Source organism: Platichthys flesus, chromosome 4 (assembly GCF_949316205.1).
Source record: "Platichthys flesus chromosome 4, fPlaFle2.1, whole genome shotgun sequence".
NCBI classification, from domain to species: domain Eukaryota; kingdom Metazoa; phylum Chordata; class Actinopteri; order Pleuronectiformes; family Pleuronectidae; genus Platichthys; species Platichthys flesus.
The window spans coordinates 12838457-12864335 of record NC_084948.1 but is presented as its reverse complement, the minus strand read 5'-3'; the positions used below and the strand labels follow the sequence as shown (position 1 = coordinate 12864335).

The 25879-nt window shown below is 40.2% G+C and overlaps 1 protein-coding gene across 4 annotated transcripts in view; it reads left to right on the top strand.

Annotated features, from left to right (window-relative positions):
• The window catches only part of dync2h1 (dynein cytoplasmic 2 heavy chain 1), a 99250-nt gene extending 79500 nt beyond the window's left edge, over window positions 1-19750 (top strand). For all 4 annotated transcript variants that reach the window (XM_062386416.1, XM_062386414.1, XM_062386415.1 and 1 more), the window contains exons 88-96: window positions 569-673; window positions 4558-4674; window positions 7398-7505; window positions 8052-8153; window positions 12727-12816; window positions 15198-15307; window positions 15412-15493; window positions 17028-17144; window positions 17732-19750. In XM_062386416.1, coding sequence (XP_062242400.1) covers window positions 569-673; window positions 4558-4674; window positions 7398-7505; window positions 8052-8153; window positions 12727-12816; window positions 15198-15307; window positions 15412-15493; window positions 17028-17144; window positions 17732-17899 — 999 coding nt within the window. In that variant the 3' untranslated portion in view covers window positions 17900-19750. The remainder of the gene's footprint in view (window positions 1-568; window positions 674-4557; window positions 4675-7397; window positions 7506-8051; window positions 8154-12726; window positions 12817-15197; window positions 15308-15411; window positions 15494-17027; window positions 17145-17731) is intronic.
• Window positions 19751-25879: the final 6129 nt, after the last annotated feature.

Here is a 25879-nt window from a genome sequence, read left to right as displayed (position 1 = left end):
TCAGTGTCTGTGTTCTGCATTGTATCGAAATTTCATTAGCCTGGCTTCTTTTTAAGGGAGTTTATAAAGTATCCACTACAAATAAATGTGATTTCTTTCCCCCGATTTGTGTTGCTTTTGAATTGTTGTGCATATCGTTTATATTCTGTGAATGTAGCCTAGTATAGACTTAAATAACATTAGGGCATATATACCTACAACAGTTTATCCGATGCCTGGTCATTGGAGTCCTATAAAGAGTACGTTAGCATACTGCACAGCCACTGAGAGATCATTTTTAAATAAGTCAAAATGAAAATCTATATTTTGGAAATGTAGTCTTTGGTTGTGCCAAGGGATTGTTTTACATAATAAGGATCTAACAACAACTAATTAAAGAAGATACCAAACTACCTGCAGGTCTGTAGCATATTATGCATGTAATGGTAAAACTGTTGTAGGGTTATCTATTGTCTGAGAACCATGACATCATATTTACATCTCCCTTTCACTATTACTCTTCGTATCTATGTTACTAAACCTAAACATCTCTGTGTGTGAACCTGCATGTGTCTGCATGTCTTCTCAGGACTACCGCAGCATGATAGAGCATCTCCCAGAGGACGACAGGCCTGCATTCTTTGGTCTGCCTGCCAACATAGAGAGATCTTCCCAAAGAATCATCAGCTCCCAGGTGCAACTGCACACACACACACACGCCTGCAAAAATCATTGTTGATTCAATAAGCTCGCACACACACATATACACACACATAGTGACAACAGACACATCTGTAAAGTCTGAGTGGTTAAAAACAACATCATCTGAACTTTTCAAACAGTGCAAATAGAGCAAGAAAGTGAGATTTGGTCACATGAGTCACATTCAGGACACATTTTGAAACCTGGTGTGATCAGATATTTCAGAACAGGTCAGAATAAGGCCTATTAAGTTAAACTGGCTGACCATGTGCATCAGCAAGTGTAGCTCCCCTCTACACACACTGTTGTTTTCCAATTTATAAAGCTTTAAACAGAGCTCCACTAAATGAGTCAGGTCAAACAAGCAGTTCCTGCCAAAACTGAAGTCTCTGTCTCTACGCCATTCTCTGTCAATTTAACTCCTAATTACTCAAATTAAAGAAGTGATTATTCTACCAGATCGCAGATATAACCTGTTGTTACACTGTATGACGTTATCTGTGTGTGTCTGTGTGTTTGTGTTGGACTGTGTGACTTTATACACATGTGTGTGTGTATCCTGTAAACAAACCCACATAGCCACAGTCACGTTGCCGGCAGTCCCCTCCATTGTGGAGACCTGAAAGCAGTTTATTTTAGGGTCAGGACTTCAATTTAAGGTTAAAGCCTTATACCAGGCAGACATCCGTTTCAATTTACTTCACTACGAACTAAAATTGACCTTGCAGAGACTTGAAGGCAGATTCAGATGGGTAATCCATCACAGTGGAGATCATGTCTGCTTTTATCGTTGTCAAGGTTATATTATTATGGTCAATATGTGGCGTTGCGTCAATCGATTTTTAAAATGTGTAGACTGCAGCAATAATATATCTCACAGTACAGTGCAGTGTTCAACAGTCTGCCAAAAATGGAAAAGATGATCTGTTTAGAGAGTGTTTGCTCAAGAGGTTGTGGTTAGATGTGTAGGTTAGAATGGATTTTTAAACATGGATTTGTTTAAATGGAGCATGTGTAACCTCCAGGATTTATACCCAGATCAGCTATGGCATGAAATCCAGTAGCCTTTTTCAATATAGCTGAATAGTATATATTGAAATGAGTGTCATATAAAATGAATTAGAGAATTCAAAATGTCACGTTTACATATTACGTTTCAATCAGAACACAGAATCTGAGTTATGCACAAGAAAGTTGAGGGGCCGTGGATAAGAGGCAAGGAAACTAAGCAACGTAGGATCAATGCTGTGTGTGTGTGTGTGTGTGTGTGTGTGTGTGTGTGTGTGTGTGTGTGTGTGTGTGTGTGTGTGTGTGTGTGTGTGTGTGTGTGTGTGTGTGTGTGTGTGTGTGTGTGTGTGTGTGTGTGTGTGTGTGTGTGTGTGTGTGTGTGTGTGTGTGTGTGTGTTTGTGTGTGTGTCCGCCCGCGTGCACATGTGTACGAGTTTGTGTTGATGGCCACTAGAGATTCTGATGAAACTCAACGCAACAGTCTCACACGTCAAATGTGTTCATCATAATTGTGTGTGTGTGGTGTGTGTGTGTGTGTGTGTGTGTGTGTGTAGGTATAAAAACAATATGGAAGAGGAACAGGATTTAAAGTAAAAGCGGCTGACTGCTCTGCTCAGTTATTGCTACCGACCTCTTGTTTGTCTCTAGCATGATTCACACTCGATGTAACATACAGTATTTACTGAATAAAAAAAGAAAAATCACTGCTTTCATAACAGAGCTGCTCATGGAACAAAAAATATGGTGGTCGTTTGCTGCGTAATTATCATCAGCAACAATACAAGCTGCAACTATAACATTGCAGCTTGTGTGTGTAGTCCCTGTGTGGGTGTTAATGCATTTATGTCCATTCATATTGTCAGTGTGGTCGACTGAACCACCAACCTAGTGTCATCCACACACATCCCACAAGTGTCTGTGTGTGTCTTTTCTCCTATCTCCCCCATATGTCATTGTCTCTTTCTCCTTCAGACATCCGTCATTTGTCATTCAATTTCATGCACTTTCTTTTTCTCTCTTTCTCTGTCACCCCCTATTTCCTTCATGGCCTTCTCTCTCCCAAAAGGCTGTTTGTGGGTTGGTCACTTAACCATCGTGGGATAAACACTGTTTTTTATCAAAATAAATGATGAGTTTATCGATGGGTCAGACTCAATAGCTGTGCTTTTATTCAGGGGTGCATCCTACAGAGGCTGCAATTGAAGAATGGTAGTATCACAGTGGCACGACTAGACTGTCTCTTCTAAATGTGGCCAACAAATGTGTTGTTCCACCTTCTGAAACACAGGCTCCTACGGGAGGATCTCTCTCGGGCCAACCGATCCCAGGATTGATTGCCCTCGTGTTCTAAGGGGCTGCATAGAAGGAGGCACCCCTGAATTGGGACACAGCTAATGTGATGAAGATGAGATTGTAATCAGAGATGAGCGACACGAGCATGTAGTAGAAAAGTAGAAAACTCAAAAGTGGGAATCAATCACTGGCATTTTGTCATAAGTTAAGTAAATAAGCAATTTCTCAAACCATAAAGTGTATTTTGAATAAATCTATCATTGTGCTTATATTTAGCTCATATATTTTGGTATAGTAACATCAATATCTGTGTTTTTAACAAGAAAAATTCTGCTCACTAGCGCCCACTGCCCAATGTGGTAGCGGAGGCGGCCCACATGGCCTCCTAGAGCAGTTAGCGGTTCAGTTCCCGCCTCGCCCTTTGCTGATAAATCTTCCTTGTTTTTTCTCCTTATTTCATGCTTATCTTATATCTATAATGGCAAAATGTCATCAAAATATCTTTAAAACTCTGCTCTTTATTTGTTTTTATTGAATATCCTCGTGGAAGACCAGGGGAAATATTCCTCTGATTAAAAACTCTGAGTTAAAGTGAAAGCCTCATTTGACTGCACCCAGTGAGATTAAAGTGGACTTACTTGCATAGCGACAATGTCTGTTATCATTTCACTTTCCAGTCGATTATGACAGTAAATGCAGCCACTGCCTGGTCGTCACTGGTTGAGATAAGAATAAATCTTAATATCTTTAAATACATTTGAACCCCAATGTGTTTAAAATCACCATCTCAGCTGATCCCATTGATTCATCAGGATGAGGTTCTAGATTAGCAATCTGTTTTTATCCTTCCCTCCCCATTTCTTTCTTCTTCTCTCTTCTTCCCTCTCTCTCTTCCATAAAAACTTGCATACATTTACTTGAACACACACACAGAGACACACACACATACAAACGTTCCCTCCTGAGCAGAGAAGATAAAGCAGGTGTTAGTAAAGAGTTCTCCTGGACCAAATGAAAGCCATTTATCAGACACTTTGCCTCCCGCGCAACACACACACACACCCACACACACACACACACACTGAGTCACACCCAAACTGCACAAACGCACACACTCACTGTGTCTGGATAAAAGCTAAGCATGTTTGATAAGGTGTGTAAGGTGCTGAAAGGAGATGTGTTTTGGTTCTGGACCTTTGTACACTAATATGTCCAGACCTGAAAAAGTGAGAGAGTGTAGCCAGCAGAAATGTAGATATTTTTTAACAGGGTTTCAAGAGCTAATAGTTATTTTTATCATAACTTTTTCTTGTGTTTGCGGAAAATGTGTAGATTTAGCTACAACTTTTACAGAAGACATAAGCTTTCACCGAAGTGTAATGTTGCAAATATATATTTTTATGATCAACCCTTTCTTAATTATATGAAGGAAGTTGTCAACAATATGGAAATTTAGATTTATTTTCGGGCAATTTTCTACAAGGATGCATTCAACAGACACATTTACTCTATTTGTCTATAAAACTTTTGTTTAGTTGGACAATTTCCTTGTGTCTATAACTGATTTTTTCACAGGTGATTTCCCAGCTGCGTGTCCTGAGCCGCCCAGTAGCAACTGGGTCCAAGTTTGACAGGGAGCTCTGGTCGAATGGACTTTCACCTGTCCTCAACTTGTGGAAGAAAATCAATCAGGTCAGTTCTTAATTTTTTTTAATTTTTTTTTTGTTGACTCTTTCTCTCTCTTAGATGAAAGATCACAAACTGTTCTTACATTTATGTAAATTTTGCAGACCACACTCCAAAGCTTTCTCTATCAATTTGAACTTCATTTCATCATGCTCTGTTATAAAGTTCACCTAGTGTCTCCTCCATGACCTCATGCCATGAAATTGGAATTGTAATCACAGGAATGCTTTGTTAAGATTCCTGGAGATCAAATCCATTAACTGATGCTGTCAACACCTCAAACTCTATCATGTCAATCCTAAATGTGGGGGCTGGGCGATATGGCCACAATGATATCAATATAAAAGGTTCATATCAGTTGATATCGATAATAAATGTGATAAATGTCACATTTATATTTCTGCTAGGTTGACAGGTTTTTCTGAGTGAAGGTGGAGGTTTTTTAACAATAACAAACATTTGATAAACAGCAAAACATTTCACAAATCTGAGGTACATCAATGATGATAATGCATAAGCAATACATTGATTTATTTTGGCCCTTTTGGTATATTGCTTTTAATTTGAATTATATTGTGATAACTAATGATATTGTTAAGTTGTCCCAGTAGTCCTGCCTCATAGATTGATTAAACTGTTTGAAAGATCTCTCTGTGTTAAAATTGCTGGAGATCATAAATTAATTTCTCTCTGCTCTTTGCTTTTGCTGTCCAAACCCTCTAATATTTGCTAAATACCTACGTATTCTCAGCCATTTGGTCATACGACTCACACAACCTGCTGTTTGTGCAGGTTGTGTGAGTGTTTATGCTTTTCCCTCCTCTTTATGTCTTTGTATTCTTTGATAGTTCCACAAGGGTCTTTATTTGTATGCAAAATCATGTTTTACATTGCCCGTGCAGCAGCAACTAATCTAAATTAAAAGCTAATTGGAAATTAGTAGAGTCTAATTGAGCACGGGGAGCAATAGTCACTGGCTTGCTCGGGCCACGTAGCTCTACCATGTGTGGTTGCCTGGAGACCAGCCCCTTTCAAATCAAAAGGACATCTACCTCCACATTAAATAATTTAGGCCCCATATTCCTGTTGCCTTACTCTGCCGCTCTTATATTCACTCTCATGCGGTAAATTACGAACCTTCTCGCTCTCCCTTCCCTCTCTCAGGTGTGCCTATTTCTTTCTTTCTCTCTCCCCCTCTCCGACTTATATTCTCAGTCCCTCCCAGGCACAGTTTTATTTCCTATTTACTGAAAAGGGAATGATCGAATGATTAATGGCACTGTATCACCAGCTAGCTCTCCCATAGATCACAATCCATGTCTGGCTGCTTTCAATTAACCTCCTTGCAATCACCGTACCGACCCTTTGTTGTCAGTGAACTCCGTGTTGGACTGTCAGTGGATATTTTTTGCTGCAATGTGGAGCTTGACCTCTCGTGTTTGTGCATGTTCATCATGAGTCTATGAAGGTTAATGTTCATGTCAGTGCACATCTGTATGATTGTGTACCATAGACTGTATGTAGAGAGGGATGGAATGTCTCCATATCCTCCAGCTATCAAGAGATCAAGGCAAAATATCATTGAAACAGAAGTTTGACCAATCTCAGGTCAGTCTCAACTCTTTAATGACATGTCAGACTGTTTTTATCGCATCAAATCGCTAATTATAACCAACCTTATCGAGAAAATAAACACTTGAACAAACAACAGTGTGATAAAAACTAAAATGACAGAAATTCCCTGAGAAACAATTTGATTTTCACACTGACTTTTTAGTTTGGTCCATGTCCCATCCACTAACATGAAGGAGGAAGGTCTATGACCTCTACTGCAGCCAGCCACCAGGTGGCAATCAAAATGCTTTTACCTCTGGGGAGCAGTCATGCTGTCCATGCTGTCCATTTGTATATACATCTGTGATACTGTTTACACCGTATGTGTGTGTGTGTATGACGTGGTGTATTTTTCTGGATGCATTTGTGTGTGCGTTCGCGTGTGTATGTATAAGCTTTGTATAGAGAAATTATTGTATTTATTTTGGTAAATCTGTATTCAGTCTGGATGGAGGCGAGACTCATGAGACAGCAGAAAGTGTTTATTTGGTTGTTTAGTCACATTTTTGAATAGAGACAGCAGCAGAGCCATAGACAAGCTGAATAACACCCCAGCAGCTTTTTTTTCACGTCTTATTCATCTCTCACTTTCCATTGTCTCCACTCCTCTATCCAGACCCACCATTCCTCTCCCCCTTCTTCCTCCTTTGCCTCTTGCTGAGCATTTGTGTGGGAAAACAAAATAGGGTGCCAGTACAGAGTGTGATCTGCAACATAATGCAACAAAATATCGACGTTCGTGTTCCTCTGGTTTCATAAGCACTTGGTGTACCTACAGTAGATTTCTGTGGTAACTAATGTGAACAAATTGTCCTCTCTGTTGACTCTGGAGACAGAGAGAAACAGTTTCCTGTTTGGCTACATCTTCTTGTTGTGAAAGGACCAAGTTCAATATTCATGTTTCTTGAGTAAAATAAAAGTTCTCCCTTATTCAAATTCAGTGTCGGTCTTGAAATATTATGTATTTTAACATGACAGTTTCATATCTCTCTCTGGCCCTCTCTGTCCATCATCATACAGTATCTACTCTGTCTATCCACTGTATGTATCTATTCTATCTATTTTATCTTCTGTCAAGGGGCTAATGTGCTCTGTGTCTCTTGTCCTTCTATCAGGGCTCTACACTGATCCATCAGAAGGTGGCTCTGCCTGCAGAGGGTCATGGGTCACCAGTCCTGTCATTCATTGCTCTGGAGCAGTTCAATGCTGTCCGCTTGGTCCAGGTTTGCTAAAAATAAATCTTCTTTAGATTTGTAGGATTGTATAATTTTGAATTTTAAAAATGATATTCTAAAAAGTGAATTATCTGTGGGTTGTGCTCACTTACCATCAGTGGCTATCATCAAATATAATAGTGTGTACCTTGTTATATAAATGAGATAGATTTACAAAAATGGTAAGAGGATGCAGGAGATGAATGTGAATCATAAAAGGCCAAATTATGTAAATCACCTTTTTCGTGTTATATACTTTTGTACAAGCATATAACATAGCGTATGTGACTGTTATCATAGGAATCTAAAATGTTCATTGTCATTACGTACCATTGCATATGATTGATTTTTCTTCTGGTTCAAGAATCTCTAAAAAAAAAATTTTTAAATCAAATAACAAAGATTACTAACTACAACACATGCCACATGAACAGTATATCAGACATTTAGTCATAGGAACAACAACTCTGCAATCAAATAATTAATGACTCTGCAGCTACACATCCCCTCAAACTTTGCCATAGAATATGAAATAATATGCAAGTGTTTTCACAGAGTATCCACAAATCCCTGGCTGCACTGAGCAAGGTCATCAGAGGGACACAGCTGCTGACTCCTGAAGTCCAGAAACTGGCCACTGCCTTGCTCAATCAAGAGGTAAGAAGTGAGAGCAGCTGAAAATATAAACATGCTGCTTTGTGTTTGTAGTATAAACAGTGGGAAACATTTGATATCTTATATCAAATTGTGAAAATAAAGTTAAACACGGAGATTGACTTTCAACCACGTATTCACTGCCTTACTGTGTCTGTCTGCAAAATCAATTATATAACTTGATATGGACATTATATGCAAAATATCAACTCAACCAAGGCCAAACATTTCCTTCCTCCGAATCAGGACAATTCTGTGGATCTACACCAAATTCAGCCATAAATCCTGATCAGCATAAATATATCTGATTAGTCTGGATCTGAAGTGTACATTTATTAGATTATAATCGGGCTCCCCTCCACCATGTTTGGTGTCAATCAATTTTAGTAAATAACCTGCTTGACCTATGTAACAGATGAATGCAGTTCACCAAAATATAATCCACTATCATGTTTTAAATTGCTGAAAATTATTCATGTGTGAAACTAAACAAAAACAGAAATAATTATGTTTTTACATAATAACACCACAACCATACAGTCACTCTCATCAACTCTATACCCACCACATTAAATCATAACCCACTGTCACAGTGAATCCAGTGGACTCACATTAACCAAAGGAGATATAAAAAATGTATGATTTCCATATTTCTGCATTGAGTGTCCATCTGTTATGAGTTTCCACAAATGAGGACACCTTGTAGTGCAGAATGGCTGACCTAGGTAACAGCCCAGTATATAAAATAGATGAGCTCTTATTTCCTCTTTCCCCCATTGAATTCATCTGATGAAACACTTTCCATAACCCAACGTAGTGAGCACAGTTTCTCTCCTTAATGATCATGTCTATGATCCATTTTAAATGATTCCCTCTCTCTGTGTTGGGCTTAGTCAAAATACTGCATTTCAAGCTTGATATCAAGCAAAGTTTATTTTAAAGTTCAGTACAACTTTAACTTTTTATAAATTAAGATGATTAATAGTGGTACATAAACATTAGCACAGGCTGAAAGTTAGCGTCTCCGAGATATTTAATATTTCTGCAAATCACAGTATTAATAATATATTAAATCATTGGTTGAAAACATCATGTAACCTTGGAAAAAGCTGCAACAGCTCTTATCTTTGATGATGCTTCTGTACATTTTGCCAAACCACCAAATCCTTATCACAAACTAAGTTAACTAGCAGCACAGTTTAAAAATGAATGTGCTTTGTGGCTCTGATAGAGGCCACTTTCTCCTCACTTAGGAAGAAGAGACTTCACAGTGACAAAGTGAAACGAAGCAACCAAAATTGTATTTTAATACTATTTTGGTAATGTAAATTTATCCAGACTCGGTTGTTAAAATTGTTCTTTCGTATTATATTTGTATGAGTTAATCAGTGCTATGCTATTTCCAACACTAATATGCATTAGAAAAGAGTAAAGCTCTCCTCTTGCCTAATGCTTCTGTGTGTCAGAACGCAACATTGCACATTTCACAATAGTACCATTCTCCAGTATCCATCATAGTAGACATATTTTTACAGCAACAATAAATATTTGAACTTTTTAAATACATAAATCATAAAGGTATTCTAAGGAGGACATTTTACTCAAGACTCATCAGATTCTTATGTTTTCATTTTAAACAGGCAGTTCAAGACCAGTATATCTCACGTGTTCCGAAACTGTGAAGACAACAATCTGAAATAACGTTCCAATCCTGTCCAGATTTCAAACCCTGAAAGGACAAACTAGAGCTCACTTTTCTCACTGAACAATAAATTAGGGGCTATCAGAGGGGAAATCATGAAAAGGATATTAATTAACAAGAATTACCTAATTTACAGTCTTTATTTTTATTTTTCCAAAATTAAAAAACCTTTTTACGATTAAAATCTATTGTATATTTGAATTGAGATAAAGGGCATTACCTTTTTTTATTGGAGTATTCCCTCCAGTTCAATGTGAAAACTCACATTAAATGTTGTTAAAGTAAAATTGCATTATACTCATTTTGGTTTGGTGTGTGTGTGTCGGCCTGTGTCTGTGATGCAAGTAATATTTCAAAGTACATTGCACTGGATCATAATGCGACATTGTGATTTGCTTGGTACTTTGCATGAGGAAAGTTTATCTATCTGGACCACAGAATTTGAATGGATTCCCCCGGCTCTACCATTGAATCTCATTCAGTCTGACATTTGTTCTCTAGACAAGGCTATGTACTTACAATTTGATTACATATAGACATCGACTGACATATATGACATCACGTGATGTTGATTTAACTAAGCATTACTGGTTAGCCTGGTTTCAATCAGAGAAGAGGAACAGAAAGAGCTGCTGATGTGATTCATAATGTACATTTGGAAAAATGAACCTCTTGGAGTTATAATATTGTAAAAGTGTGGCAGGCACTGCTCTGGAGGGACCAGCTCCATTGCCCCTGTCCTCAACTGTGCAGTAAAAAATAATTAGATACTTGGAAACTACCCAAGCATAAGAGAGAGGTAAGCAGCGCCACATAACAGAAATATATATCAGCACAGCCTTTAGTCAGTGGAAAGATCATTAATATGAAGACATGGTGACCGATGCAGGGATGGCTCTTTGATCAAAGGTTGAGCAATCTCTGGCATCAGTGAACATTTTTGTGCCAATTGGATTAATTATATCTCATGCAAACTGAGGATCAGAAGTAAGAAGTGGTCAGAGGAGTCTTGTTATCACAAAACTTTAGTTTGCCAGCAAACCATATTTTGAACGAGTGTTCGCAGATACTATATCTACTCTGAAGCCATCAAAGGTTTAGCTTCCATCAAATACAGCTGGAATTAGTAAAATATCATCAAACTAAATATTAGTTTGAAACTGATGTATTAATATTGTAATTGGTATATTTTCAATGGGTCCTCTGTCACTATTTTCTGAGTCATTGTTATCGGGTCGCAATCCATATCTTAAGAGAATTCTTCATATTTTGTACAAATGTTCTCTTGAACTCCTAAAGTGATTCGAATTTGGTGTTGAGAGGTCAAACACCTTGGTCACGCTGACCTCATAAAACACATTTTTGTCTCAACTCTGTCTCTCTAGGGAATCGCTTCAAATCTTGGACTCAAAGATTAGCTGATTAAGTTTGACCTCATATGAGTCTGGAAAAAAAAATGTGTCGACTGAAACTGCACGGGTTGGCAGAGGCAAACAACTGCAGGGCGGTCATTCTAGAGATTTCTCTCATTATTAACTTGTCTAAACTATCATAGAGTTTAGACATTGGTATTTCAACCATAGACATTTCAGCAACACAATGTAACCCTTCATGTTTATCTCCTCACACACTAAAGTATTACACACACACAGACACACAGCTGGAGACTGACTGAATGGTTGACTCACAGCTGAGAGACAAATCAATTCCCTATTAGATTCATTATGACTTAAAGCTTGAATATCACATTGAAATTCCCAATCTTTGGTCTCCCACTGTGTGTGTGTTTGTGTGTGCCAGTGTGTGTGCGAGCCGGTGTGTGTGCGTGTGTGTCTAAATGTGTGTGAAAGGCTTTGATCAGTGTTTAACAGAGAAAGCAACACAGACCAACTTTCTCCAGTTTGTCTCCTCGGGGTAGTGTTCTTTTGCCACCTACACACACAAATTGCATTTGTCACTTATGTCTGAGCGAGACCACAGTGTTTGGTCTCCTAGGTTACGACACAGTACTGTGTTTAAATGTATTTATGGAATGAGTTCCCAGGCTCCAGCGTTGTGCTTGTTATCTGTTTGTGTGTTCGAGGGGACAGGAAACCAGGGTGGAGAAGGGGATGACATGCACCATTGGTATGGGTCAAGTTGAGGTCACATGTTATTCACATTCCACACTCAGGGCATCACTTAATTACCTCTACCAAGAATGATATGTTCTCATCAGCCTTTGATGGTTTGTAAATTGGCAAGATTACACAAAATTCACTGAACCAATCTGCATGGAAGTTTGTGGGGGAGTGGATCTTGACCCAAGGAAGAACTGATCACATTTAAGAGTAGATCTCAAGATTTTATTTTCACTTTCTCTGCAGAAGTTCCCAAAGAAATCATTAAATCTATCACTTGTGGGTAAATGGGCAACTGCAGGTGAAACCATGAGGTCTGACTGTTTGCATGGACAGTAAAAACTTTATGGACAATAGCAGGAGAGCCCGAGCGAGCCTGCTGCAAATAATACTTTAAATGGGTAGGGCAAGGTAGGGTTTTTAACTCTGTTGAAGAATGCACCCTTCAAGTTTAGTGACTGTGTGTCAAAAAGAATTAACCAAGGCACAAATCAAGCAGCCATAAAAATGTAGTAACTTTTTAAACAGACATTTGCTGTTTCCCTTTGAAGTAGTTGTCCTGTTCACTGTGGCTCTCTGGGACAGATGCATGTTACCATACAGCAGCCCGACATCGCAAACCGAATCTCAACAGCAGAAAAAACAGGGTTTACTTGCTTTCTTGCTGACACTTTATTTTTTGAGTTTGTAAATCTCCATAATGGCTCTCAGTATATATTTAATCCTGTTCTTTTTGTGCCTGTTTGTGTTTCAGTGTCCTTCAACATGGCAGAACAAATGGGACGGACCAGAGGAGCCAATGCTGTACCTCAGAGCTGTGGTAACACGGGCTGTCGCCATTCAGGTACATTCAGGGACTGAGATTCACACAGGCCTGCTTTTATCAGTCATCTCCACCCCAATAAAATACATATTGTGAAATATCTTTTCACCTGCAGCAACTACATTTCTGCATTTTTAGTGATTATTACAAAACCCAGACGCCCTTTGGAAGAAGCTTTAAGAAAAGTTTTCTAATCAGCATTAGTATCCTAATTGAGAGATCCATTTCAATCCTTCATGCATTAATATATACTGCAAGCCTTGTCCACTACTAGTGATAAATATTCCAGCGTTTTATAGTATAAAATTCTCTGAATAGGACCTTTCACCTCAGAGGTCTTAAAACATCCTGCATTTGCCACAGACTACAGATTTTGTATTACAGAATTACATTGATTACTTCAAAGTTATGGCTCAGATTGAAATAGCTTAAGAGGGCGTGGCAATGTGGTTACTAAAGCTTTGACCAAAAAATTCTAATGTTCATGAAAGCACTTCATAAATAAAACCATGAGGCTCTGGGAAGTACCAGCCTGTGGCTAGTGCCAGGAAACAAAGGTTCTGGCTGAAACGACTTTCTGTCTCCTCTCCACTGTGTCTGACTGCACGCCTTCCTCAATATGCTCTGGCAGATCAAAACACACACACACACACACACACGTTCAGAAATGATTTATTTATTAGTGAATTTGAGGCATTTCATTATTTGTGTGGGCGAGCCACGCTCTGTCTGCCATCCTGCCTACACATCTGTTTGTGCGTATTTCTCCCGTCTGTCTTCACTCGCTCCTCTCTGTCTGCGGGCCTACCTGTCTACCTGCTCTCCATCTGTCCTCATGCGTGTCTCTCTGGAGGCTGCACTGTCCTTAACTGTCTGCTCAGGACTGAGTGATATCTCTGTTAGCAGTGTGTCTGTGTCCTGTAAGCTAATCAGTCTAATAAAGGCGGAGTCGGCCAGAGTTGCTGCTGTGTGGAGCTGCTGAAGAGAAAAAAGGAAAAGAAAACAGCTAACAGTGCAGCACCGCACCCAGACATGCAGGACGACCTTGAAAACACTAAAATGCTCTCACACATACAGTAATGCATGTAAACACTCTGCATTCCTACACACACCAGCCAAATAGCTTTCTCTGTGAATGATGGTGTGTGAACACTCACATCTGCCTACAGCTCCGTGCCTCTGTGTGTGCGTTTTGGTTTTTATTTTTGCGTATTATTTCCTTGGTATAATGTTCAACCCAAGTGATGCATAAAGCCAGGGCCGACTGACACCGTACTAAAACCGACTGCATTTAAAGAAGCGATTGGATCAGATGTTTTCTCACTCTGCCCTTATTTGTCAGCAATTTACCTCATCTGACCTCCAACTCCCTCCAGTTTCTATGGTGATTCAGACAAAACTACACATTCAAATAGTAACTGCAAAAAAGGGCCCAGGAAAAAACCTGAATCTTACGTAAATCCTCGCGGCTTAAATATGCCTCCATCTGTCTTAGTGTTGTCAGCTGCAAGTGTCATAAGGGCAGTGATATCAGTTGTGGTGCTCCAGAGAAAAAGAACAAAATACAAAATAATAGCTGATCTCTTTGTGAGTTATTTCACCTGAAGTCATGAGCTGTTTTTATTGAACGTAACTCGTTTCTGCAGTGACACAGATAGAGGCTGTGCACCTGTTCAAAGCAGATGATGCTGAATAAGGAAAAATGGATCAACACTAAGAGACATATAGGGCTCCTGTCCAGAGTCATTCAGATTCACTCCTCATGTTTGTGTTCTTTGCTTCTGCACCAGTGATGGTATATATATTTTTTTTTTGTCCATTCCATTTTGAACAAGATATGTCCAGAACACTATTAGGGAATTTCTTCATATGTAGCAAAATTGTTAGCTTGGACTTAAAGGTGAACTGATTAGAATTTAGTGTTAAAAGGTCAATGGCCCTATCACCTATTGTTCTTGTTTCAAATCAGGAACGCCCATTTGTGTGTGGGTTCCAGTGTTATCAGCTTGTTGCTGCAGTGATAAAAGGACAAGAGGAAATTAAACACTTGTAACACATTTTCGCAGAATTCAGAACTCTTTTTTTTTTTTATCTCTCATTTACAAGTACACACTGACTCCGAAATCAGCACTGACATATCAGATCCTCTACGTAACTTTAAAGAGTTTAATACAGCACAAACATCAACTGTGTGTATTTTCTATAACCAAACAGAGTCGACTCCATTTGTGTCAGATGAGGATAATTGTGTTTATTCTTATTGTCTTAAACAGACCCTCTAAATGCTCCACCTATCTCCTGCCTAAAAATGACTTATTCCCAATTTCTATGTTTTCTTTGAGTGCTTATTTTCTTTGGGTACAATACTCTGTGTGTCTGTCTGTGTACGTTTGTCCGCACAGAGTTGGGTGGAGCGTGCAGGTCGACAAGCTCTTCTTTCAGACACCCTGGACCTGTCTGAGCTCTTCCACCCTGATACCTTCCTCAATGCCCTGAGACAGGAAACCGCCAGGTAACACTGAAACTGCAGGCGTTACTCTGCATGTGAGTCTGAACACACTTCAGAGACGTAAAGAGCATGACTGCTGAAGTTAACCACATCTTTTTGGTTTTTAGGTCCATGGGTTGTTCAATGGATAGTTTGGTGTTTGTCTCAACATGGAGGAGTCCCATTACACAGGCCAAACTGCAAGTGAAGGTACAATTACAACCCAAGCCACAGATCATGTGTACAGACAGTGGAAGCATATTGACTGGAACTGAAGCCGTTTTCAGACATGACCTCCGAAGATCTTCAACCGCTTTTCTTTTTCATCCTGAGATATTTGATTTAAATTTTTTCGTGTTAGACACTTAGTCACCTCCCTTATTCGCTCAAGGTGAATCCTGCGGAGGATCTCCTGCTGTGTTCTCACATCAGCTCCTCGAAGTGTCATTGGATCTTTTAACTCGGAAGCTGGCCAGAGAAAGTCTTCAGAAAGTCCGGGGGCTCTAAGTCGGACATTTGCATTCTCACACACTCCCCTCAGGAGCATCTCCGGAGTTCACTGCATGTCTGAAAGCAGATTGAGTGATAAATATAATGTAACTAGAATAGCACTCAGCAGAGTGCAAGCCTCTGCCAAGGCCTAACAGTCCCCTCATGAAGCCATAGTTAAATCCAGATTTTTATTCCATCCACTCATAAATGTCTTTGAAAAATGCCTCACTTTTTTCATCAAGGTTCATGAGTAATGAGTTTTGAACAAGTAAAAGAAAGTGTGTGGGGGGGCGGGGATCATTGATCTGCACCAAAATCCAGTATGTTCCTCCTTGACCCACACTGCATCATTACACCAAATGTCATGGTTATCTGTCCATTAGGTTTTGCATAATCCTGCTAACAAACAGAAAGATAAAGTCCTAGACCGAGGTCATATAACACTGTTGGAATAGTATATGGATCCAAATGAGAAGGCTGACACTGAAAGAATGGAGAAGAGAGTGAGAAAGAAATAAAGAACAGTTTTCAGCACATCCATTAGGGAGTCTGTGCCTCTGACAGATGTAATCTCTGCTTCCTTGTTGCTTTTTGATCCATTTGACAGACAGAAATTCCTACAATTAAAGAAGTGGGAGCTCATACACACTGCACTAACCCACTCCCGCTCTTCATTTCTTTGCCTTTCGTGCTCTGATTTGAGGGTGATATAATTATATCGTCTGCAATTTAAATACTCCAAGGATTTTGTTTCATTTCTGTCGAGCCATTAAAACTGGGCATGACTTGACGTGAACTTTAAACATACAAATAGAAAGAGAGAGAGGCGAAGGGTGTGGGTGCTTAGAGAGAGGCTGCAGCTGCAGGGCGGGAAGGGAAACACTCAGACATCTGACACTGGAAGAGAAAGGGGATAATTGTTGAGAGGCAACGAGCTCTCTTTTATGCACACACACACACACACACACACACACACACAAACACAATGCAGCTTTTCCTGAATTTGCCTCTCGCTCCCTCTTTCGTCTTCTCTCCCTCAGATTATGGTGATTTAGTCGTCACTTGTTTTTATCTGTCTGGATGCCAGAGTTCCCTCTTTTTTTTTGTCTGGCCCACTGTGGAAAATCCCTGAGTCACTGGACTGGTTTCACTGACATACATACGCCTTTAATGTGGCGACAGCGAAGTGTGTCCGCCTGTCGCCCTCTCCTCCTCTCACCTAATCTCTCTCTCTCTCTCTTCTTGTTTTAAGGTTGGAGGTCTGCAGTTGGAGGGTTGTAGTTTTGATGGTGTCCGTCTTTGTGAGAATCAACACAATTCTCCCAGTGTGTCAGCGGTGCCGCCCTGCTACATGGCCTGGGTTCCACAGGTATGTAATTGTGTTTAAAAAATCAGCACATCAGTCAGGTGGCAACTAACTAATGCTAGCATTAGATAATAATTGTGCATACCTCTGCCACGGCCCAACTGTCCCCATTTAAATCCACCAGATCCAGATCTAATTTGCAACTAGTTACAGGAAGAAAAATGGCAACACACTTTTTCAGACCCTATGCAAACATATTCATAATTTTTGCTTTGTCTAGAGCTCAAAGAACATCAGTTTAAGATGATATGAACTAATGACAAACTGATTACAGTTCTTATTAAAACAATATCATTGTCAATGAGACATTATTTGCTAGAAAAGGCAAATAATTTATCAATCACCAAAGGAGTTGCCTAATAGTAAATCGTCTCTCATCTCTGCACTAGTTTGTGAAACAGCGTAATGAAATAATGATTGGTTATTATTGGAGCTATACTGATACATTCCTGTTGTCTGTCAGCGGCATATTGCTGAACCTAACTTATGGATCTTTGGAGATATCAATAATTTAGCATTGTAATACTTTAGTTACAGACTCACAACTGTGAATACACCTATTAATTTGTGTATTTAATGTTCCATCGTAGGCTTCTGCTGCTGACTCGTCTGCGTCAGAGGAGACTATCTGGCTGCCTCTGTACACCAGCTCAGAGAGGGTGAAGGTGGTCACGCACCTCTGCCTGCCCTGCGGACTGAACCCAGACCAGTGGATACAGACTGGGGCTGCGTTCTTTTTAAACCGCTTTCAGACATGAAGTCAGAAAAATTGGGTCCAGATATTTCGCCGGAGATTGCCTTTCAAACACACAGCAGAAGATTGTTCAGGTCAAAGGCGTTTACAACAACAAGGAAAACATCGAGAAATTGGCTGAGCAGGAGGCCTGTAATGTAAAAACAATTCTGTGGAAATCACGTTTATGACTTCAGCCCGGCAACACCAATGTCGGCCCTCACCACCAAAGACTTCCCAATGTCCTTGTCTTTCCAGGTCTGAACCTCCTCTTCACCCTGAGATATTTATATTCTTTTTGTTTATTATTCTCTGTTTTGCGTCCAATACGTGGTTGAAATGTCATCATGCTCATTCTCACATTTTCTAGAAATCTTTCAAGGGGGCTGGAAGGAAAAGTTCTGAAAAAAAAGATATAAAACTGTATATTTGTAACTGTTGATTTTACTTAGAGCTTAAGAGTAAAGATGACATAAATGTCATTATTGATCTGAACTTCAGTTGTAGTTGTCAATAATTATTTGTGTATCTGTGTGTGGGTGCGCGTGCGTGTGTGCGTGTGTGTGTGTGTGTGTGTGTGTGTGTGTGAGCCAATCCTCCACCTCATACCATCAGTAGTCACATTTCACTCCACCCGCTCGGCCTCTCTCTCAGTTCTGCTGAAACGGGCTTCAAAGGCATGAAACGCCTCAGTGTCTGTTCCCAAAGCAAATGTGGGTTCCCTCTCTCTCTCCCAAAACACACACACACACACACTTACATTCACGAGCACTCCGTTAGTCCCTAACCTCTGTGTGATTGGCTCTGAGTTGTGGTTGAGCGGAGTCAGTGAAGCTGTGATGGATGGCCACGGAGCTGCAGGGGAGGGAGCGAGGTGCGTAAAGTGTGTACGTGTGTGTCTTTGTGTATGACTCCAACCAGGAGCATCAAATTTGATTGATAGGTTAATTTAGTCTTTTTTTCTTTCTGTGTTTGTGTTTGTGCAGTTTTACAAATGTTTGTGAATGCGTGTGTATTCACTCTTCTGTGTCTGAATGTGTGTGTGTGAGTGTGTGGCGAGACAGAGTAAGGGGTTGAATTGAGGGAGGAGCGGGTATTGTGTGTGCATCGCAGTGTGACAAAATGTGAGTCAAATGGAACAGCGGGTTTAAGAATGAGAGAGGATTGGATTTCAGCAGAACACGGCCCTCTGGGTCAGAGAGGGAAAGAGAGACGGAGGAATGAAGGAGGAGAGAAAGAGAGAGGAGCAGAGAAAAGGCTATATAAGCGGTTTTGAAAAAATAAAAAAGTGCAGAAACAGGAAAGTGAGGAGAGCTCGGGTGATGAGGAGACTGGGAGAGGGAGCAGGGGGTTAAAAGGAAAGAGATGGAGGGAGAGGGTTCGGACAAGTAGTGAGTGAGTCGTGAAAAAACGAACAGGAGGGCAGAGAAAAGGAGAGGGAGCAGATAGAAACTGTTTGTCCAGGTGATATTGGACTGACCGTCAGTTTGTTCTTTACCTTCTCTGCAACCTGAAAGAAGCTGCACATTCAAACATCTTTCATCTGTAAACTATAATGACATAAATGTACTGTGATGAAACATCGGTAAATGTTGATACTGACATTTCTTAAAATAAAGAAAACATGTTTGTGAACATCTTGAGTCCCACCACCCTCAGGACCTGTCCTCTCCTGGGAATCTGTGCTCTCAGTTTGAAATATCACTCGCAGGAGTTCACTGCATGGACTGTGTGTAGAAATGGACAACACTGCGGCTTTTCAAAAGTGAAGCCAAAGCATGTTGATCACCACCTAGTGGCCGGCTGTAGTACAGGTCATACATTGGGCCTCCCCTATGTTGGTGGGTGGGACATAAATAAATAAAAAAAAATAAAGTTTCTGTCAATTAAAAAAACAATGTTCAAATGTAAATTTTTCCGTTAAGTTTGGTTTTAATATGTTATCTGACCAATCACTGATGGTCAAATACCTCAGCCCTATTCCATGATTGTTACTGTGCAGACTCTGGCTCCAAATCCCCAAGAAGGCAGCGTTTGTATACAGGATGCTTTCTTTTAATTTCTGTAAAGTGGGAGGAAGTGCAAACCCGTCAGCCATCATTATATACGGTATGTGTTCATGCCTTGGACTCTCTCGACAGCTGTATACAACTCATCATCTGACTCCTTGTGGGGCTCTGCAGTGGTCTGGTGTGGTCGCTCCCTCTGGAAACTCAAACTACATTAGACAGCCGCAGCTCTGGGCCCGGAGCCACCAGCTCAGAGTGATCCGGCTCATGACCACCGCGGTCCTCCACCACACTGATGTCGGCTTCAGGGGTTTCTGAAGGGGGGCAAAGACCTGCACCTCCAAAGAGCCCTGGAGCAGAGGGGCTTTGCAATTTTCAGTGTCGCTCTCCTGCAGCCCGTGGAGATCACTGAGCAGCTCTTACTCCACTCCAAGCCCCCCCACTCCCCTCTCAGCCCTCTTTTTTAATTATAGAGTAGCTTCGAGCTGGGGGTGCACTTACATTTTTAAATAAAATGAGATAACCAGAGAAAAAGCTGCGCAGACACACACACACTGGACTTATTTGTTAAATGTCAGCTTTTTAAACAGCAGCAACATTAATAACTTTTTCGTATTTGACTTTTCTCAATACTTCTTTTTTCCTCCGTCTATTTTTCTGTTACTTCTTGACTTCTCCTCTTCCAGGCAGAGGTGGGAAATTAAAATCAGCGTCACGACGAACACACAATGCTTCGCTGAGAGCTCGTTTCCAAGGCGATGCGTTGACAGATTTAGTTTTTTTTTTTATCACCTTCATGCCGTGCCGGGTTTGAAAGAATATGGATTGGATTTCTGGTCTCAAACCCACACAATATGAGTCACTTTCAGAGCATTGATTCAAATGAATTACCTATAAACGACAACACTCTCATCTACCTCATTAAAATCATAGAGCAGCCGGAGAACCCACGCTCAACAACAACTGTGTGACAAGAAGAGTTTAATCTTGAAAATCATTACTTTTCAAAATAAAAGAATCCCTATTTCTATATTTTTCTCTGCTCAGTGCTGTATTATTTTTCCTTACCTCTCTACGATCGGTTCCAGACCCTCCATCCATTCTTTCACAAGTTCCTCCACTCATTCGTCTATGGAGCCCTCCACTCAATGTGCTTGGGGCTTTCCTTCGTTTAAACAACAACACAATACAGTTCTACGACCGATGTGAGACATAGACATAGCAAAGTCTATCTGATAATCACATTCATTCAAAAATAAATAAGAGACGTTTTTCATTTGTTTCCATATCCTGTAGATTTACAATCTGGATTCATTTCTTTGTTCCACAACATCCAGTCTCTTAACACAGGAGTCATGTGTAATGCATGTGACCCTCAGATGAGCCCCAGCTACTCTGTTAAAGTTCAGTATTATCGTGATCATATTATTCATACTAAGGACAAATCAGACTGTAAAATGACTGCATTTATATACAGTTGTGATGTACTGGTCTTATCAGCCACCCAAAAGTCACATTCACCCACTCACACAGCTGCTTGGTTACACGTCCTGCTGGCGGAACAGAGGGCCTGGGTTCAGTGTCTACCTCATTATGCCGGGGATCGAACCATTGACCCCCTCGTCAGTGGATGACCCGTAGAACCACTGCCGCTCATCTATGTGTCACAGTCGTAGTGATTAGCGAACAATTCGTTTAGATATTTTGTTTTCCAAGCTTTGAGGGATTCAAACTACATTCAATGATTTGTGGCTCTGCTCGAAGCTATAGAAATACCGGAAAACAGAGAAAAGTCAAGTTTGATACATGCTGCAAAATCCTACTTCCGCGACTGCACCATGCACCAAGATGCAGGTCTGTGTTTTTAGGTCCAGGACTGGTCGTAACCTGGTGTAATTCATTGTCACTGTGGACACTGTGTGATTCCCAACTCTCACTGTGCTGCTAAATTACATGAGATGCCCCAGTGTATCTCACCTCAGCAGAGGGGTTGGAAGTGAGAGGAAAAGCTAACACCTTCCACAGGACGCTCAAGAGGACGAGGATGGAAAAGTGCTGAACATTTTCTGTAGGGAAGACAAGCGGACGAGGTGTGGACCAAATGTTTGAGTGGGCAAATGGGATCAAACTGTTTTCCTGTGGGTTTGATCGACCCACATTTGCTCTTCAGATATTAAAGAGTAACAGGAGACTTCTGTTTAAATGCACCTGTCTCGGTTAAATATCATATATCATATATCAAATATCTAAATCAGTAGATGTGATGTTTTCATTTTCTTCTTGTCAGCTCCATGGAGAGACCCAAAGCAGATAAGAATTCATCAGACTGGCGTCGCCTCTCACCGTGGCCAAAGCCCAATAAATCGAATTCCTGCTTGTCATCGACCTTCACTGTTATTCAAAACCAATTTCATTTTGAACAACAGTTTTATTTCTGGCGAGACACACTTCCTGCGCTGTGATGAAAATGGGCGCTGTAATTTATTTTGGGTCGGTCCCTCGTACACCATCCTGCAGCCCTCGGCTCGCAGTAACACATTCACAGGAGGAAATAGATAAACAATGGATTAAATAACAGTCTATAACAGCACATGGCTGAACGTTTGATTTACTACCTAACTCTATATTCAATCGCCCCTGTAGCTTTTGCCTGACTTAGATCGTTGTCTTCATCGTCCTTAAATTCTGCTTTTGGTTATTAAACAACACACACGCACACAAATTCAGTGATACACAGGGTTCCCACGGTACCTGGAAACCATGGAAAACATGGAATTTATTTATTAATTTTCCAGGTTTGGAAAAGTCATGGAAACTGAGCAAAAGTGAACACTTACGTGGAAATTGAAACAGTTGTCCTGGAAAATTGTATTGGATGATGTGTAAAATAGTAATAAAATGAAACTATTGAGCACAGAATTAAGATGAGTTTATAAAAACCCTTTACATGTGAACACCTTTTACTGTAGATAGAAATGGATGATCCCATGTTGTAGAACATGCTCTTGGCATCCTATCTGGTGTATTGGATGTTGGAATTTGATCAGGCAACCTGGTGATATGGACTTTAAAAGTATAGTTTCGGATTGGTGGACTTTGGGAATAATAACCCAGAAACATTACTCGCAATCTCAATAGAAGGGTCAAATACATGCATTTACCGGCCAACACGGGAGCCTTGACATCTACAGTGAAACTTCTTATGCAAGTTTATCCTCAAATGTAAGTGGCTGTGTTTTCAACTGTGTGGTATACCTGGGTTTATCAACATTAGTTAGTAAGCAGTGCAATCTTGCTAACTAGCTAGCTGCAACTGGCTAGCTAGCAGCTTACACTAGAATTGTTGAGGTCATTTTTACCTTGCTTTTAAAATACTAGAACTATGTTTGATCCCCATATGTATTTCACTCATTGACTTTTCCTAAAACCGTGTTATTCACCACATTTAGGGGAGTTTGTTTTGAATTTGGATTCATTATTGATGATTAGCAAGAACATGCAGTGCAATCTTGCTAGCCAACGTTCAGCTTGCTAACTATAACTAACTAGCTAGTGTTGGCTAGCTTGCATTGCTAGGTAATTACCAATACATTTTCACATTAGGCTGTGACATTACTTCTATACTAGTTGACATGACCAGTCTAGTTTTGATCAATTTTGTAACATTCATTCTTTTATCTACTTTTAGCTATTTTGTGATTTTTCTTTTTTTCTTAAAAAAAATGATACTACTAAATAAGAACATTTGGGGTGAGACATTTTTGAAAAATCATTGATCATGACCAGACTGTTTCTATACATCTATACCGTTAAGCTAAGCTTATTGGAGAGGTTGCTGTACTGAGGAACCACAGGGGAACCAGCCTTATGTTTTCCCTTTTAGGTTCATTAGTTTGATTTACAAAAGAAGAAGAGAGGAGGATACAAGAGTAGAGGATGACAGAGGAAAATGGAGAAGAGTGGAGAGGAGTTGAGAAGAGTAGGAAGAGAAGACATGAGCGGACACGAGAGGGGAGGTGTGGAGAGAAGAAGACAGGATGAGATAGGAGAGGAGTGGAAGAGAGAAAATATATCAATCCCAGTGCTCATGTTTCTCAAAGTTCCCGTTCAATACATTGTTGTTCATCTACAGCTTGTTGCATTATTTCATGCATTGATATATCAATAAGATATAATCTCAAAGCATTTACAATGTAGACTTGACTGGCACATCTTTTTAAATCAATTAAGTAGTCAGGTGTCCTAGGGGGCTGTGTGTGTGAGGGGAGGGGGCGCAGATGGGGGCGAAAAGCTTCAGGGGCCTATAGATCATCACTTAATATGGTACCTGGAAAATCAGGAGGTAGCAGGGAATTTTTTTTCAAAGCAAGCGTGGGAATCCTGATACATGTTCCGCCTGTTTTATGGTAAACTGTACTTTATTTCCATTAGTCTGCTCGTCTGCTGTCAGAATCTCCAGACAGATAATCAATCCGTCCATGTGTCTTAGGGGACACGGCGTAGCACCACACAACATTACCTTCATAATATCTGTATCTGTGACACCATCATGCTCTAATGGACTTTTCCTCTTGACAGCTCTGTCCTCTGGAGAATAAAGGTTTTAATAAGGCCATGTGTGAGTGGTCAGCTGCAGGGAAATGTCCTGCGAATGCTGATGATAAAAAAGATATGATCCCCAATGAACATTACAATAATTACACAGCATTTTTACCCACATTGTTAAAAAAAAAAAAAATGAAAGTCCAAATGATCCCATCTGACTTTGGATTAAGAGGGTCTGGTAAAATGCTCTGGAAATAAACACAGTGTAATAATGGCAGGACTAAAAAAAACATCTGTTCGGTATTGAAGCTGTTTCTTTGTCTTTGAAACCCTGCTGGACATTTTTCCCTCGTTAGAGTTGTGTCAATGAAAAGAGTTGTTTATTTTGTTTTTGCTTTTTCTAATGAAACTCTGAATAAAATCTGACCTGTAGACAGAAAGAAAAAGAGAAGTTTGTGAGAGATGAATAAAGAATCTTGAGAATCTTAGATAATTATATAAAACTTTGAAATGTCACAAATGTCAGTAGTTCACTGTAAAACAACAAAATGTTAAAACAGTCAAGAAAACGGTTGCGTATCAGCATAGCTCCCAATATGACAGTTGCCTAAGTTCTAACTTGTTATTAGAACTTGTGTTGCAAGGCAAGTGTGTGTGTGTGTGTGTGAGGTAATTGGGCATCAACATTCAAGTCCTCAGAGCAAAGCAATAGAACCACAACACAGCATCTGTCCTCATGAATCTGTCATTCAGGGGATGTGTTGTCTTGAGCTCTTATTTGATGGAGCTCTTATTAAGATGGACGACATGACAGGTCCATGAAATAGAAGTGTAGAGTATGTACTGGTGGGATCTTGCTGCTGCCTCTTCTTCCCCTGGTCGCTACTGCGCAGACTCTAAATGTGCTGGGATTCTAGGGTTGTTTTTATTCAATCACAAGTTCAAGCATTCATTCGATTGTTGAATATATAAAGTCCAGAAGTGCATCGGACTGTCTGAAGAAGTTTTCCTCGTGATCCAGCAGTGGGCGCTCGCTGTCAGCTTCTTCTGTGTTGCATTGTTTTCTGTGACAATGGAGGATGCCAGCAAGCAAAGCCATCATGAGCGGACAACCACGACACCGAAGGTCCTGAGAAGCGCATCAAACACATGTGTTTTGAGCTCTACACCATAGACTGCAAAGTAACACAAGTGATGTGTTTGTCATCTTTGTACCACTCAACTGCGAGGAATCAAATGTCTTAATAATTGTGAGTCATTTGAAATTCAGTTAAAATATATTTTCTGGCGGTAGATGACCTCTGACCTGTGGTTGTAACATTTCTAGTAAGTGGCCCTTGTGCCCAGAAGCAACCATAGCTTTTTGTCATTTCGATGCATCTTCATACGGAGCCTAGCGGGCAGCATACATAGTGAATTATGTCTGTTTCATTTATGAAATACAGGCATGA